Below are 18,076 nucleotides of genomic sequence, written 5' to 3'. Positions count from 1 at the left end.
TTAGCCCAGGAACTTATCCTTTTTTAACTTGCTATCTGGATCATCTGATTGTCAAAGAGTAAATAAATGGCAATGAAAATGCTTAAAGAATGAAAAAACTAGTTATTCGTGAACGCTGCAAAACATTGACACATTTTGTAGCACTGATAACTATGGTTGTATAGTGTTAATAAGTGCGTTCATTTTCAAGTTTCTGGCACACAATCCTGCAGAAATCCCATAAGTATCAATAACCGAGAGCAATGTCTGTTGTAACCTCTGCCCAATGCAATAACGTCATTGACTCTCCTCAGTGTTAAAGATTCAAACCTCCGCATTGACTGTGTTCAGACATTAAATAATATTATCATTGTGATATTGCATTCCATTCTTGATGGAGTTCCAATACATCAGTCTTTTGTACTGGAAAATCTCTTTGGCATATTCTGCAACCCATAATGCTCTATGGGAGTTTTATAGGTTCGCTGCTGCCTCTTAACGTAGAACTCACCAATGACATATGCACAATTTGGCTTAGCATTGTCGTCCACTAGGACTGGCTTTGTGTTCAGAGGATGGTCATGGAAATGTGGAACAACAACCCAGTGTAGGATGTCAGTGATGTGCTGTTTTCCATTCAGATTTTGTCTGATCTTCAAATAAAACAGATTATGTCGTGCTAATCTTGGCTATGTTTCTCCTCAACTCTTTATTTTCACTTCAAAATTCATATGGTATGGAAACCTTGACACATGTTTTGCACCAGTTTATTAAAGTTGTTCAGTCTGAGAAAATACGGGTGTTGCTGAATATATTTCAACATGTATATGTACAGAATGAAATTATGCTGCACCTGTTAATCCTGAAATGTTTTGATTCGATTTCAAGCTCCAAGAACTTGAAACTAATAAATTTGGTACAGCCCCGGTTTATCAATAATGGTTGGCAATATAATGTGTGGTGTTACAAACCAACAACAACACACTGGCTGTTAAACAGTTTATTAAAGATACATAAATAATGTGTTATGATGCTATGACATCACCGGGTATTAACAATGTTTATAACAAGCACTAGATTTCAGTCAGTGAAAACAGACTCATCAACATACGTTAAAGAGTATTTTGTCCAGCTGGCTTGGTCATTGAAACTCACAAGATTCCATCCATGAGTTTCAAAGAATATTTACAATGAGCACCAGATGCCCATCGGTGAAGGCGTATATCTTCAACATCAAGTCATCCCATGAGTATTTTACATACTGCTAGCATGATCGCTGGAACGAACAACACTCCAAGCGTGGTACAGTATTTACTATTATATACTGCTGAATAAAGATGCAGCTTCAGCTTGATGTAGTTTTCACCAACTCAGTCAGTCAGATACTGTTAGCATGATCGCTGGAACGCACAACACTCCATACTAAGTCCACGAGCAATCTGGGTGACTTCATGGTCATGTGACTCGTCCAGATCAGCTGCTGAAAGATGGTCCTGGTTCTCGAAGTTTTGTCTGATCAAGTTGTAGCACTGCCTGACTTGTTTCCACTTGTGTGTGGCCAGTCGTAGGTACACCTGACGGACACCTTCAGCTACACACTTCCTGTTGAGCAGAAGTAACCCATGTCCAACATGGCCGCCATTGGCTGCATCTCTCACGATCTTCTCGGACAGTTCCAGGATGTAGGCATCTGAAATACAACAGATATTTATTAGTACTTGGTGTATAAGTGAAGACAGCGATTTGTCTAACAGACCAATCAGTTAGTCAAATCACCTGTACCCATGCATCACTTTTGTATATATCTTATGCTATTATCATGGTTGGTTACACAATTTTGACCTATTTAACCAAAGAATTTGATTTTAGAGAGTTACTTTAGATTAATATAGGAACATACCTATGGCCTGGACTTGTTCCAGGAATCTATCCTGCATTTCGATAAGGCTGAAAAGTTGAAAAGAGGCAGACACTGGGTCGTCCTTCCATGAGGGAGCAGACGACAGTTTAGTGCTAGATGGTGAACAGATCTGGCCAGGAGAGATGGAAGTTGCCATGGTTTCAAATTTGTTTCGGCTTTAATTTCAACAGGTGACTTTTTGACTCGCAGCTTGCTTGAGTTGAGATAATGAACGGCACACATGAGATATTCTGCTTCTTTATACCTGCCTGTGTGACACTGAGGCATGGAGTAGTCTGTCAGAGTAGTGGCAAGTTCTCCCATAAATGAGATTGGCAAGGATTATCTTGGTTAATCCTGCCTCTTTGACCTAATCTCATCGTCCCCTCTCACTGAGAGTGCCGGACCGGAAACTGTTGGATTGGCAGGTGGATTATGGAGGTGTATAACATGTTGTTACAGCAATGCAATAATGTACGATGAGATGTGTTTGTTTGGAAATGGTTAACGTTACGTTATTAATCATCCTACATAATTAAGTTTGCGGTAGTGTTGTAATCTATATAATGGCAGCAAAAACAAGATGATTGTTTGTTTTGTTGGTAAGTATAACAGTGAATATATTGTTGATATTGCCCCCTCCACAAATGTCAAATCAGTTCTCTTTTTATCAACTACATTTTTTAACCTTTTATATGTTTATCATTATTCACCTAATAAATAGGAACTGTAGCTTGGTTTGGCAACCTTCTAACAAGTGGTTCTTAAGTCTGTGCAGCCGACAGTCAATTTCTCTAAGTGGTTCTTAAGTCTGTGCAGTGGGCAAGAGAGGAAGACATGCTGCACGACGAACTATAGCTTGCACTCCAGCATCTCTCGTGTAGTCTGTAACAAATCAAAGGGTTTGCCCTTTTGTCAGCATACATTGGCTGTAGTGAAATACGCAGCCTCTAACCTCACAGTCTGGGAAGACTTCTTCGATGGCTTGAACGGCAGGTAATTCAAAGTACGTGCTGCATCATTGTCGTCAAGGGCGTTCCGCTCCTCATTGTAAATCTGCTGCATGGGGGTAACTTTTTCTCTGGAACGGTTTCTTAACTTGCTCACGAAGCGGAGACTCTCAGCATCTTCAATCTTGGGGTGACTGCGTGGGGATGCATTTCTCACATAGTCACCTACTGTGGTAAGGCGACCTTAGAAGTTAGAAATGATAAATTTCCAGTGTGTGGCAGTTTGGCGACGGTCTCCAAAGGGAACCTGCTGACCTCCGATCTGAGAAGTAATATACTCTACTCTCTGAAGCTCTGCCATTGTACAGTTTATCTGAGAAACAGTATCTAACTCTATATGTAAGGCTTTTTACTTTTTGTTTTGACAGTACTGCTTGCATGAGCAGAGTTGTATCAAATTCTATATTAAGGACTTTATTCCTTTCGTTTTGACAGTACAGCTTCATAAGCCCAGAAAGTAGTTTGATAAATGTGTTTATTCAGTCTACTGAGTCTACTGTATATGTTTTGGACTGGTTTCTGGACTGGTCTATTTGTCGTTATTGTGTGAGGAAGGGTGTAAGGACGTAACCCATTGTATTGAATTTCTGGTGGTCATCACAATTGTGGTTTAAGTACAGATATCTCAGAGATTTGCTTTGTCCCAAGAACGACAGTATTGCCCGTGTGTATGACAATTGCTAGAATTGTTAATTCTTGACCTACCATGTGTAGTTCTGTATAGCTAACATGTTCATTATTCTGTCTTGCTTCACGGCGGTTTAAGAAACTCCATACCGAAACGTGTAAATAGAACTGTCTCAATGTTTGTCTACTTTTACGAGCCAAAGGTTAAACACAGATAACTGCTTATACCAAGAATGACAAAGCAATCGATTGTTTATCTGTTAACATGTCCGTTTGTCATAATATAAGATACACCTATACATGTCCACAAAGTTCCCTTTAAGCGTGTTTAAAACGGTGAGGTGTGATTCGGCTTGTCGCAAATGTTGCACAGCTAGAACTACAAGAACCACTTTTATTTATCTGAATTACTCATCTTGACAATATAATATCTAGCCTGTATCCAGGTCCTACAAATACTTTCAAATCGGTTTATCTTCAAATAACTGCATGAAAGGATAGCTCAAATTGGAGCCTCCTGTGGTGTGTCAGGTTAGGTGGGACAATATTAACAGAAAATTTACCATGATTCTAACAAGCAGGCCAATCAATTCGCGACTTACCAACCGAATCATACAATCCTCAGTTCTTAAAAGGTACAATCAAAAGCTGATTCCGCAGCTTACACATTAAGAAAGCCATCAAGTAATATAATTGTGTGCTAAATTTTCAATTGAAAATGTTGATAATTTTTTGTAAAGTTGTTAAGCAACGTCTCATTGATATCTATATTCAGAAATGGAGATCTTACTTAGAGAGTCAAATGGTAAACTATTTCTTTACAAAACTTTAAAAGAAAATTTTGGTTTTGAACTATATTTGGATCTAGTTAGAAATGCTAGTGATAAGAAATTAATCACGCAAATGCGAACATCTGCGAAATTGGTAGATACAGTAATATTCCAAGGGAAGATTGTATTTGTGATTATTGCAATAGCCAGGGTATAAAATCTTTGTTGAAGATGAGTATCATTTTATCTTCATTTGTCCTAAATATACTCATGCCAATAATTGTTGTCACCCCTCCCCACCCCCAGCCCACACCTCCACGCCCTCCCGCTCTCAATAAAAAAATTGAAGGGGTGACAACCATTACTGGCATGAGTATATTTACAGTTTAGAAATTTCTATATTAAAAGCTTTTATTGGGTTAGAAACCAAGTGTTTTTAAGTTTATGTCACTGTTTAGACATTCCAATAAATCTGCCTTGCGAAACTTAGCTAAATATATTAAACTCTCTATTGACGTAAGCACTCAAACACAACACACTGTTGAAGATGAGCAGTTTTATCTTCATTTGTCCTAAATATACCATGCCAATTTTGTTGTCAATCCCACCCCAGCCCCCACCCCCACCCCACCCGCTCTCCAATAAAAAAATTGGGGGGGGACACTGGCAATATTTACAGTTTAGAAAGTTATATATTAAAAGCTTCTATTGGGTTAGAAACCAAGTGTTTTAAGTTTATGTCACTGTTTAGACATTCCAATAAATCTGCCATGCGAAACTTAGCTAAATATATTAAACTCTCTATTGACGTAAGAACTCAAACACAATACATTGTCCAGCCTCCATAACTTGACTGTAAATATATCCTTTGTCCTTTACAGGCCTGTACACCATGTGTTTTGGGGACGAAGAACACATTTGTTCAAGTCCAAAATTAAACTCTTCTTCTTCTAAAAACAGAAACAGCTGAACTGAAAAGACTCAGTATATAGATGTTTATTTACAAAATAAATACAAAATTGGTAGCATTGGCCATACCATCAAGTGTTATGACAATATTTACATAAAGCACTAGATGTCCATAAGTGTCCAGACATATATCTTCAACGTCAAGTCATTTTCTGTCTTCTCTGAAACTAGCATGATCGCTGGAACGCACAACACTCCATACTAAGTCCACGAGCAATCTGGGTGTCATCGTTCATGTGACTCTTCAGCTCTGAAACTAGTCATGATCAAGTTGTTGCACTGGAACGCACAACACTCCATTTGTCTTCTACAGGATCCTCTTGAAGGGATTTCCAGACTAAGTCCACATGAGCAATCTGGGTGACTTCGTGGTCATGTGACTCGTCCAGATCAGCTGCTGAAAGATGGTCCTGGTTTTCGAAGTTTTGTCTGATGAAGTTGTAGCACTGCCTGACTTGTTTCCACTTGTGTGTGGCCAGTCGTAGGTACACCTGACGGACACCTTCAGCTACACACTTCCTGTTGAGCAGAAGTAACCCATGTCCAACATGGCCGCCATTGGCTGCATCTCTCACGATCTTCTCGGACAGTTCCAGGATGTAGGTATCTGAAATGAAACAGGAGAATATAAGTACATGAACTGGTACATCAAAATAATACCCACACTATACTAAACTTAATACAGTGATTCATATTCTTCTCGGACAGTTCCAGGATGTAGGTATCTGAAGCAAGACAGAAGTTTATAAGTTTTTATGGTCCAAATTATTTTTCAAAGTACATGTACATTATAGATGAGACAGTAATTCATACGCGTTGGACGGTCACCTAGTTATTGAGCTTATTTTGTTGGCAGTAGTATTTCTGCATACAGTGATGAACGGAAGCGAACAAATCACTTCAGATTGACTCCTGTACATACCTATGGCCTGGGCTTGTTCGAGGTAGCTATCCTGCATTTCTATGAGACTGAAGAGTTGAAAGGAGGCAGATACGGGGTCGTTGTTACATGATGCAGCAGCAGACGACAATTTTGAAGCAGTCTGTGAACAGATCTGGTCAGCAGATGTGGAGGTTGCCATATTTTCAAGTTAACTTTAACGAGGTTTAAACCAGACTCGGTGATTGCTTGCAAGTTAAGATAAAGAATCTTTCCGACATTCTGCTTCTTTATACCTGCCGGCGTGGCACTGAGGCATGGAGTAGTATCAAGCTACTCCACATAACGGGACATGAGGTATATTGGGGAGTCCGCTTTCTCAGTTAATGCGACTGTAGAGGATTATCCTGGCTGATCTAGTCTCACAGTGACCTAATCTCACAGTCTCATTGGAAGAGTCGAGCAGGAACCTTAGTGATTGACATGTTGTTACAGTAATGCAGTGATGACACCTTTGTAATCACCGATTGTTTATTTCTATGTGTGTGTGCATGTGTGTGTTGTAACACCAAAGTCAATATGATTGGTGAATGCATTAATGGATGCCGTTACTAGATTTCCTGATTTTGCTTGTTTTATGAACAAATCACACTATTACTGATTAGTGTAATCACTGTTGACATTTTACACCACTCGTGATTCAATTTCTTGCAATAATGCGTGATGTTGATTTATGCAAACAGAGTGAGTCAAGATGAGAACCAAATCTACTTATTGAAAGAATGTCGAACCAAATGATGTGCATGTGAAAGCGCCTATATACAAGTCAATTGCATGCCATTCTTTTTTTTAATTAACAAATCACAAATTCTACATTCTATCACTGATACGTGTCCTAACAACAACAACAAGAAAGTTTATAACCAGTGATACTGAGGTCACGAGGTTGTCTGCTGGTGGAGCTTGTACTGTAGGCATATAATGTCTGTCGGACAAAATCAACAATATAATCAATGGTTTGGGGGTATGATAAGATAGTTTATCCAGGTTGATAGGAGGTTATATTAAACACGTAACATGATAAGAAGCTTCACTAATCGCTTTGATAACGACCAAATAATCAATCAGTCATCACTACATACACAATGACACCATCTCTTATAATATAACTGAGGTGGTCCTTTTCCAATCAAAGCAATCAGTGACGACCCAGCGGTGACTGAACATTGCTGTATTGCTGTAACAACATGTTATACACCTCCATAATCCACCTGCCAATCAAACACTTTCCAGACCGGCACTCTCAGTGAGAGGGGACGATGAGATTAGGTCAGTGAGGCGCGGTTGACCAGGATAATCCTTGCCAATCTCATCTATGGGATAACACAGCTTGCCTCTCCTCCCACAGACTACTCCATGCCTCAGTGTCATACAGGCAGGTATAAAGAAGCAGAATGTCTGATGGACACCACTCATATCGCATCTAAGGATATCTAACAGTCCTCCGTGCTTCTTTTAAACACATCATTGCAATTAACTTGAAACCATGGCAACCTCCACCAGTGCTGACCAGATCTGTTCACCGGCTGCCACTAAACTGCCGCCATCTTCTGTCCAGGTGAAGGAAGACCCTCTGTCTGCATCCTTCCAACTCTTCAGTCTGATTGAAATGCGGGATAGATTCCTGGAACAAGTCCGGGTAATAGGTATGTACATGTTTTATTCTGGGGTAATTCTTTCTGAATCAAATTGTCCGGTTAAATTTCGTCATACAATATCTTTGAGTGGCATTTTAGAAGTTGCGAGTATAATATTGACACATTTTATGGCCAATAACGTCTATATTTCGTGAGCGCGAAGTAATTCCTTCTAAAATATTGCCCATGTATATGAATCACTGTATTAAGTTGTAGTATAGTGTGGGGTATTATTTTGATGTACCAGTACAAGTACTTATATTCTCCTGTTTCATTTCAGATACCTACATACTGGAACTGTCCGAGAAGATCGTGAGAGATGCAGACAATGGCGGCCATATTGGACATGGGTTACTTCTGCTCAACAGGAAGTGTGCAGCTGAAGGTGTCCGTCAGGTGTACCTACGACTGGCCACAAACAAGAGGAGACAAGTCAGGCAGTGCTACAACTTCATCAGACAAAACTACGAGAACCAGGACTATCTTTCAGCATCTGATGTGGATGAGTCACATGTCCACGAGGTGACGAAGATTGCTCGAGGACTTAGTATGGAGTGTTGTGCGTTCCAGCGATCATGCTAGCTTTATGGGAGACTCTCATGAAACTTGACGTTGAAGATATATGTCTGATGGACACTGATGGACATCTAGTGCTATTTGTAAATATTCAAAATTACACGTGATGGCCAAGTCTACCAATGCGTGATATTGTAAATAAACATCTATGTACTGGGAATCTTTTCAACTGAGCCATATCTGTACCCAGAACCGCTTGTCCTTGGTACAGCCACACTCAAGACTCTCTTAATGCTCTTTTAATGTATAAGCCAGGTAGTCTCCCGTAGGATATCATCCTCAAACTCCAGTTTTAAAGGCCCTGGCAGAGAACATACATGTGACATTCAAACAAAGAAAAGTACATTTCCAATATACAACACGCCAAATGATCTCCGCTAGAATAGAATCATAAGTATTGAGGTGAGGTGTAACGGAGTCTTACTGCACGGATATAGTTTTATCATTCTCTGAGGTAAATACGAATTGGAAATTATTTGCTTACATTGAAGACTTGTAGCTTAAGATTAGTAGAGAACAAACTTTACTTAACTTCTTAAGTACAGATTTGTTCTTTTAAACAGAGTACCAAGTTGTAACACGATTTCGTGAAACTAAAAGTTTGTTGTTTTTATATTCGCTAAAGGTGGATGGTATTCACCACCAACGCGGTTATTCTGACACAGGTTAGAGGTTCGTTCCATTATGTGGACATTATTCCGTCTGCCTAGTTGAACTGGTAGTCTGTGACATAATGTCTGAAATTGAATAAGTGGACACCACTATCTTCTAGGGAGTTTTCTATAATACAAGTCTCGAGTCATAAGTCTTTCAATCACTATTTTCTGCAAAATATGAACAGAATTAAAATGTTTAGACTGCCAAATGTACGTAAGACCGGTTCCTTAATGAACAAATCCACTCATTCATGTTTTGTGACAGGAAATGATCTTCAAAGATACTGCAAGTTTAAATGTTTAGATGTCTTTCCTGATACCATTCCTGCCGAGTACGTTACGTGTGTACGCTTGTAGGTACAGAGGTGTTCTTCCAAGCTCGCCATATATCATTAGGCAGACGCACTCTTTTCAGTGGAAGACGTTTACGAAAAAAGTCTAAATGTACATTCTCAATACTTCGTTAGTCCCCAGAAGCCCACACCTCACGCCTGTATAATATCATTAGGATCCTCATGCATCAAAAGGTTTAAGATGACACTGTATTGATAGGCTATTTGATCTTCCATTTAGAGGATATAATACACAGTTTTTGTTGCTTGTTGCATAACGGTTTTCCTTCCTGTGTTGAATTTATTTTATCTATGGGAGACAATTGCCCGATTTATTCACACTTTCCAAATTTGTTCCATTAAGTTCTAATGGTATATTTCATAGTTTTGTTTCCTCTAATTGTAATATACATGTAGTCTATTTCCTAAACATTTCCTTTCAGTTTCCACACCTAACTATTTTTTAAAATTATCTAAATTCTTTTGCATTTCTACAGGATCTTTGTTGCAAACCAAACAAATAGTGTTATCTTCATAGAGTAAAAATCATAATACAACTGATACATCAGTTAAAATAGCCATTGAACTTAAAGAACCACTAAACTTTGTTTTTGTTACTCTTTAACCATTACATATGAAAGATTTGTGGTTAGTCTTATGCGGAACACCAAATTTATTCTTTAAAAACTTGTGGTTAATTAATACCGAGCGATTAAAAGTGGCCAAAAGTCGCCTGCTTCCTCTCGCCCGCATACGAAACCACAGACAGGTTACGTAACTCTGTCGCCAGAGCACTGCAGTGACGTCATATGAGGAACGATTTTCAGTTAGTTGTATAGAAAATGTGTAGCACGCTCATCATTTTGATGATTTCTCGACATCAACGACGACATGCCGAATCGTTGCTTTGTCGTCAATTGCTCCTAGGGGTCGGGCGATGGTGTCCCCATGCACAGATTTCCACAGGACCCCGCAGTTCGTGCTAAATGGGTTATGTTTTGTGAGTGCGAAGCGAGCGTTGTGGAAGCCTGAAACGATATCTTACTTGTGTTCAGATCGCTTCACGGAAGTTAAAGAATCAAAACTACTTACTAGTTGTAGTAAAATATGCATATGATTGATGACCATAAAGATTTTCTATGACACAACTTGTAACATAACGATTTCTTCCTCGGAAGTGAGGTTGTGGTCGAAGTAACAATAATATTGTAAGTAGTATTATATTGACACCCACCTCGCTGCCACGAGAGAAATTGTTATGATATACGCTATGTCATGCAAAATCCTATTGGCCATCAATAAAATACATATTTTACTACCAGTAGAAAGTAGTTTTGATTTTGTAACTCGGTGAAAACAAACCTAAATAGCATTTATCCTCCAGACTGGCTGATGTTCCCGACAGGGCGCCGCCATTTTAAAAATAAAAAATCTGTTAGAATTAATGAGATTATAGTTTGTTTTCATCAAGTTAAAAATCAAGACTACTTTCTACTCGTTGTTAAATATGTATTGGAATCATAACCAAACGGATTTTGCATGACACAACTTATAACATAACGATTTCTTCCACGGAAGCGAGGTGGGGGTCGAAGTCACAATACTGCGCGATAAATTTCTTGCTACATTCCCATGGTTAATGTCCACTCACCAGTATGTAGATACTAGTCAATATGCGTCTTTATATTTGGTCTTATAAACCTAATTAGTTTATTATCATACTTTTATGCATTTTGAAACTAAATAAAAAGCTGACGATCTGCTGATACTTATAGTGAATTTATAACAGAACTGTAATATCTAGACATTTTATAGTTTGTCAATGTGAATCATAATTCGCACACACACACTCTAGTGTATGTTGTCTGTCCTATTACACTTCACGGCGAAAACAATGATTCTGTTGAATGCTACGACAAATGAATAAAAACAAAATGCAAATATTAAAATTAAAACAGATTAAAGTTATAGGAACAATATCAGGCCATTACCTTGTTTATCAATATCCACAAAACTATTCCAAATGATGTGTCTTTTAACAGTTTAATATACGAAAAAGTGATAAATCTTTTTCAGGTATTGGTGTATAGTCTCATTGGTCACCCAAGATAGCACACCTGGCAACTAATTGCATAATGTCCGCCTTTCATTAAAAACAGTAATTTAGTAAGCCAATAATGGGCAATCAATCAATGTATTGCCGGTTAATCCTTTGAAAGAAGGACCTTGTTTTACGCAGACACCGACACGGCAGAGTGTATTCAGTATAGATTAGTAAATCTACATACATAAACACTACCTTTGACAATTCCGCTGTGTAAGATAAAAGTAATTAATCAATCAGCGTGTTATCGGTTAATCCTTTGATCGATGTTTATAATGTTGAATATTTACTCCAGACACAAGAAATGCCAAATGGGAACCTTTGTCGGGTAATCTAAGTGTATTATTACCACTAATTATACCTGTTATAAATTCATTTACTGACCATCAAGTGAATGATGACAAATAACGCGTAGGTTTATACCACCTAACACGGGTTACAACAAGGAGTATTAATTGCTGTATTGTATGTGAAAACTTATGGGCCGACACTGTTTTGAGAATACAAACAGATTTTTTACATGACATGATTAAACATCGAGGTAAAAACACAGAAATGGGATCAATTTGGATCAGTCATTATACAAATAGGGCTTAACGACACCAATCAATTGTGACAGAAGCGTCTATGAAAACAAGTTGTAACTCGGAAACTAGGCAAAGCAGGAGACAAAATTAAATGCCAGTAGATTGTGAGAACATATAGCTTTCATTTTCAACAACAATTGTCACGATTTCAGGTTTATACAAGCCTGTAAACACGATAATTTACCCCCTAAAATGTAGATGAATTCTGCATCGGCTTTCAAAGCTATTCCTCATATGACGTCACAGAGGCGCGCCGCTCTGATTGGTTGAAATTTCTGTTCGCGGGTGAGAATTGTGCACTGTTGTCAAAAAGGTCGATTTAAGCCAATTAAAGGTCGAAATGAGTAGTTTCAATGACGGGGTTTCATTTATAACGATGCCAGTTAGTGATTTATGTATTTGTACCCCTAGGGTTTATGTGTGACCTTTAAGTTTGAGTTATCCCTTCACTATCACGTGACTTAAGGAGGGACCAAGAGCATATTTTAGGCGTTGGGATCCAGTCAGAGTTTGTTTATCTGAACTAACTGACTATCTTGAAGAGCGTAAATCAATCCTCACAACGGCCACGCTAAGTATAAATGTCGCAGTACGTGCTAGTACAGGGTGGTGGTGGACAAAGAATTTATAACTTATAGTAACTCAGACACATTTAAATGCCCTGATATGTGAGTTGCTGGATTTGACAAGATCTGACACTTTAGGTTATATAACATTTATACCAGTAGTATGCTTCGCCAATGGGTAGTATCTGTTCACATCTGCTGTTGATCTGTTTCTCCTTACACCGGAATAGTGTTACTGGTGTAATCCAGAAAATGACACATGTCAAAATAATGTTTTAAATTGCTGTGTTGACAGGAAGATTACCCCGGGCGTTTTAAACATACAGCTGGATATTTGAGCTAGCCGAAATACGAAGCATGGTAGGTAGCGTTGCTATATGCATGTTTCTACCATACACTGCTATAAAGGTAGAATACACAACTCCCGTATGGCCCAATGATGTCAGCTGGTCTTGAGTTTCCAAAGCCAATAGTGTACACAAGACTATATCGTAGTCTAGTTTTCAACCATGATATTTCAGATTACTTTTCTTTGGAAACGCTCAATCAGGAATCAGAATATAACCAAATCATTCTATAAAGTAAGTGAGCGAGTTGATTGAACTTCGAAAATATTTGTTTAAATTTAAGGAACCATAATTGATTGATTTTGTACAACGTTTACTAATAGTCCTATATCCCCGCATATATTTTTAGCGAATAGTCGAGGAAGAAATAGGCTTGGCTCGGGAAGATGACTCATCTGATTGAAATTAATTTCAACGCTTAATACATTTCCCATGAGGTATTTATTTTGGAGATGAAACGCAGTTGTTCTGTAACCTTAACACAAGACTGAGAATGACAATTTTATTTTCACATATAGAACTCCCATTCACAGAATACATGTAGTCATGACAGCACTTTATATTTAACAATAACAACAATAAGCAAGATGTCGTCAGTGGAGACAGGATCTACACAATAATGACAGTTTGTGAATTGTTTCATCCAATTAGCATGACCGCTGGAACTCACAACACTCCATACTAAGTCCACGAGCAATCTGGGTGACTTCGTGGTCATGTGACTCATCCACATCAGCTGCTGAAAGATGGTCCTGGTTCTCGTAGTTTTGTCTGATGAAGTTGTTGCACTGCCTGACTTGTCTCCACTTGTGTGTGGCCAGTCGTAGGTACACCTGACGGACACCTTCAGCTACACACTTCCTGTTGAGCAGAAGTAACCCATGTCCAACATGGCCGCCATTGTCTGCATCTCTCACGATCTTCTCGGACAGTTCCAGGATGTAGGCATCTGAAATAAAAAACAGATGCTTTTTAGTGTTTTAGTCTGCCAATTTATATATATTTTGACGGATTGTGCAGTAACGAATAAAATAATGACTTATAAAACCAATTTTGCAGAATATGATGTAATAGTGAATGAGAAAAATCACGTAATTATATCCCGTTAATGACAAACTCACAAAAACAAATGTACATACCTATGGCCTGGACTTGCTTGAGGAATCTATCCTTCATTTCGATAAGACTGAAGAGTTGGAAGGATGCAGACACTGGGTCGTCCTTCCATAAGGCAGTAGCAGACGCCACGTTAGTGGCAGACAGGGAGCAGATCGGGTCAGCACAGGCGGGTGTTGACATGGTTTCTTAGTTAAATGGCAGAATGAACGTACAACTTGAAACGACGATGGAGGTGGACGTACATTGCACCGACCAGACATTCTGCTTCTATATACCTGCCTGCATGACACTGAGGCATGGAGTAGTCCGGAAGAGTAGTGCCAGTTAGCTCAGTTCTCCCACAGATGAGAATGACATGGATTAACAGGGATTATTACGTCTAATCCTGCCACTGAAACTCAATTCTCGTAGTACTGCGTCATTCACAGCGCCGCACAGGAGACTGCTTGATTGGCGTGACGTCAGCTATTTAAAATGTTGTTACAGTTACACTGAGCGTCATTGTCTGAATGGCTGGGTAACAGCTCGCGGTAACCGAACTGGAGCAGGTCCTTTGGTGCCAAGTGTCGATTGCCTGATTGGTTGTTAAGTAGCAAACTAACTTCCTGGCCTCCTGTACGCACTTGTAAATCACATTCATTGCTCCCCCTCATTTCTTCATAAGTGTACTTACCCGTGGCCGATATACCTTAGTTGTGCGTGCGACGTTAAATAAAGCACATGACAACACCATTCAATCATTCACCTGATGAAGGGGCAAGAAGAGAACAAGAAAAGCCGTGTTGAAAACAATAAAGAAATTGTAAATCCAAACCATACGTTGTTATATAACACTAATTTGTTAGCATCAAGGTGAATATATTGTTTATACTGTCCCACCTACGGTCTACCTATATAACATGATGAGAATTGTGATCACTGGCGTTTGTCAGTTTTGGCTGCACCCCCAACCCCAAACGAACAAAAACAAAACAAAACCACAATCCAAAACGCAACAAAAAAACCCCAAAACAAGCCCAGAACAAAACAACAATTCTGTATTTCTTGACCTCATGAAAATGTAAGAAAACACTTGAATGTTTCCTGTCGGGAACCTTATTGTTGTTTATAAATGTAAAAATACTATCTCTGGCCTATAGATGTCAGGACATACACCATTTGTTTATGAATCTGTATAATATATCTCTCTTTTATAATAAGTAGATAATAGATCTCTTGTTTACAAACATGTAGACAATATCTCATGGTTATAGTTGTTAAGATAATACCTGTTCTTTAGAACTGTGAGGGTAAATGCCGAGATTACAAATGTGAGAGATAAAAATAAAAGAATTGATTACTCGCTTGATTGCCATAACTCGGCATAAAAGCTGTAGCACTAAATGTTGACACCTCACCAGTCCCAGTCTGAGACTAGCCTACATAACCTAAAGAAACAGAATAGAAAGAAGACAACAATACCAAACAAACCACTCCGTAATTCCGCTCCCTCCCAAACACAACTTCTGGCAAAGTTCGAAATTCAAAATTCATACGAAAATTAAATACTCAACCCGAATGCCCCCTTCACCATGTTCACGTTGCCCTCTCTTTCGGTCATAATAACCCCTTTCGGCCGCACACTAAATGGCCTGGCGGACCCGTGTGCGAAATACGCATTATATCGGAAAGCGCACGTAAAATCTCCAAATAATCATCATCACAAACCCCTATGGTGTCGGATGTCTCGCCGGTGGGTAGTCTGTTGATGTGCATAGCTGCGAAATGAAACCGATTGTTTTTTTTGGGTGTCTACAGGATATAAAACTGCCTTTGTGTAGTTTGTAAAGTTATTTGACAGCGGTAAAAGCGTCTATATTAAACGCCGCTAAAAATTGCACGTTGAAGATGTTATCCAGAAATTGTGTGTACTTGATGCATATATTCGCACTTACACTCAACTCACACTATTATTTGTAAAAAATGTCTTTTCTTTACCTATATTGGACATTTGGGTGGCGTGGTGGGCGAGCTGGCTAACGGATCGAGCCCACCTGTGACCGGGTCTAAAAACCTTGGAGTCAACTTGATCTCTGTCCTTGGAGTCAACTCTCTGTGCAGACTCTTTCAGTGTTGTCACAACCCCTAGTGTACAATACACAACCCTGTGCACTTAAAGAACCCACGAATCCCCCTGGTATATGACCCGATGGTGGCTACATGAATACGTGCAAACACCTAGTTGCGGGTACAGCAACGTGCAGTGAACTTGGACAAAGTACTGTGACTATGTGTCCCAGTCCACCCAGCTGTAAATGGGTACCTGTAAGGATGAGAATGCCGCAATAACACGGTGCGCCTAGTGGCTGCAAGAGTTGTATGATCCCCGGGGAGTTCAGATTGATAATACGATTTGCCGTTGAGACTGACATCCAATGATCGAGGGAAAAAATACCAGCGCCTTGAGCATGTAGTAGTTGCGAGGATATGTGCGCTATATGAATATCCTATAATAATAATTTCCAAATTTGAAAGGAAAATCTGTATATCTCCATAAACGTCCACAGTTGTACAAGACGTGTACAAGACCATGAATTAAATTTACATAAGATTCAAAATGGCAAGAGATAGAAGGATGCCACATTTTCAAATATGAAGTTACGAAATAGGAAATTGGCTAAAACCATTACAGTTCAATGATCGGACTTCCTAAATGAGACAGATGAACTGAAAATAATACAGACCAGAGAAACTGCCTCATCTGTTTCATATTTAGATTCAGAGCGACATGATCTACCATAAGAGTGGGTTACAAGAGGGATGTCTTCCAACTTTCCAAGTCCTTATTCTCATTTACGTAGAGCAATGTTGCTTTAGCTTTTCATACGACCATGCACTTTTAAGGGAGTTTGGAAGGTCATGCGACTCTCACTCTTATTTTTTTCTGGGTTACAACATTCAAGGCCTTTCAGAAGAAATGTCATATGCTTTTGAAAAACGACTATGCCGCTTTTGTGTTAATAGTATTTGGACTGTGCTCTATATTCTTCCAATTGTTCGCGCAGAAAGCATAACTTGTACATATTAGACCACCATACATAGCTTACACGAGGCGGGTGCCACCGGTAGGGCAGAACAGGGCTTACCCTTTTCGAAAACACCTGGTGTCACCATTGTTTTCAGTAATCCATTGATTTAGTTTTCGCAGCTATGACGCCTTTCACGCTGGATGGAGTATGTTTGACTGGATAATCGAGACTGGTTACAGGCTAGGTTTGAGGTGGTATATTATATTAAATCTCATGTGTGTAAAGGGTTCATGTCAGAAGATGGAAAACAGTTCATAAACAAGCGCCATAAAGCTACACGATGTACAAGTCCTTTCTTCCTGGGTGCGTTATCTGGGTCTGCCTCCACCGGAGAGTTGCAATTTGTAGTCCCGAAACAGACATAGAATTACTGAATTGTAAATACTAAAGCACATATGGAATACAAAGGAACCGGTTTTAAAGATATTACGTTTTCAGATAAAGACCAAATATTTATAAATGACCTACAGAAGGCGTAGTCATTGTAGACTGAAGACAGTAAGACTTGCTGAACTCTGGCGAGGAGATACCACAATCAGTATATGTCATTTTGTTATATTTTAAATCAGTAAGATTCGTGAAGGCATGAGCTGCCTGGACGTTCCAACAACTGGGAAAGCCATTTTATCAACAAATACTAGGATTTGAACCTGTGAAATACTTGACTTTCAGATGTCCCAGAAGTTTTAGGTGCTGCAATTGGAAGAGCAGAATTGAATTTCTGGAAGGTATGGGTTCAAGTCTCATCTTTGTCAGCTTATGATCCATCATGTCAGGTAAATGTCCATGAAACACCCATAACTTACAGCTTTCCCCCACATTAGGTAAATTACTGTGGAGAGTGGTGTTAAACCAATAACATTCTTTCATAAAAAGCACAGAAGATATA

The 18,076-nt window shown here is 39.1% G+C and overlaps 2 protein-coding genes across 2 annotated transcripts; one reads left to right on the top strand and one right to left on the bottom strand.

The window, feature by feature from the left end:
- Positions 1-496: 496 nt before the first annotated feature.
- Positions 497-2,045, bottom strand: LOC124280906. Its single transcript, XM_046716892.1, has 2 exons — positions 1,880-2,045; positions 497-1,669 (listed from the first exon to the last, which is right to left on the bottom strand). The coding sequence occupies exons 1-2, from the start codon at positions 2,034-2,036 to the stop codon at positions 1,368-1,370; spliced, it is 459 nt and encodes a 152-aa protein (XP_046572848.1). The 5' UTR covers positions 2,037-2,045; the 3' UTR covers positions 497-1,367.
- A 5,305-nt stretch (positions 2,046-7,350) lies between these two features.
- On the top strand, positions 7,351-8,480 carry LOC124280894. The gene is made up of 2 exons (XM_046716876.1): positions 7,351-7,841; positions 8,113-8,480. The coding sequence occupies exons 1-2, from the start codon at positions 7,682-7,684 to the stop codon at positions 8,412-8,414; spliced, it is 462 nt and encodes a 153-aa protein (XP_046572832.1). The 5' UTR covers positions 7,351-7,681; the 3' UTR covers positions 8,415-8,480.
- Positions 8,481-18,076: the final 9,596 nt, after the last annotated feature.

The sequence above is a fragment of the Haliotis rubra genome, unplaced genomic scaffold, assembly GCF_003918875.1.
Source record: "Haliotis rubra isolate DU_JTF1 unplaced genomic scaffold, ASM391887v1 Scf276, whole genome shotgun sequence".
In the NCBI taxonomy this organism is placed as follows: Eukaryota; Metazoa; Mollusca; class Gastropoda; order Lepetellida; family Haliotidae; genus Haliotis; species Haliotis rubra.
The sequence above is the reverse complement of the archived record's forward strand: the minus strand, read 5'-3'. Positions and strand labels throughout refer to the sequence as shown.

Coding starts and splice junctions, on each gene's coding strand:
- LOC124280906 (XM_046716892.1), bottom strand. CDS start 2,036: ATGGCAACTTCCATCTCTCCTGGCCAGATCTGTTCACCATCTAGCACT. Junction 1,670..1,879: donor GGAACAAGTCCAGGCCATAG/GTATGTTCCTAT, acceptor GTTGTATTTCAG/ATGCCTACATCCTGGAACTG.
- LOC124280894 (XM_046716876.1), top strand. CDS start 7,682: ATGGCAACCTCCACCAGTGCTGACCAGATCTGTTCACCGGCTGCCACT. Junction 7,842..8,112: donor GGAACAAGTCCGGGTAATAG/GTATGTACATGT, acceptor GTTTCATTTCAG/ATACCTACATACTGGAACTG.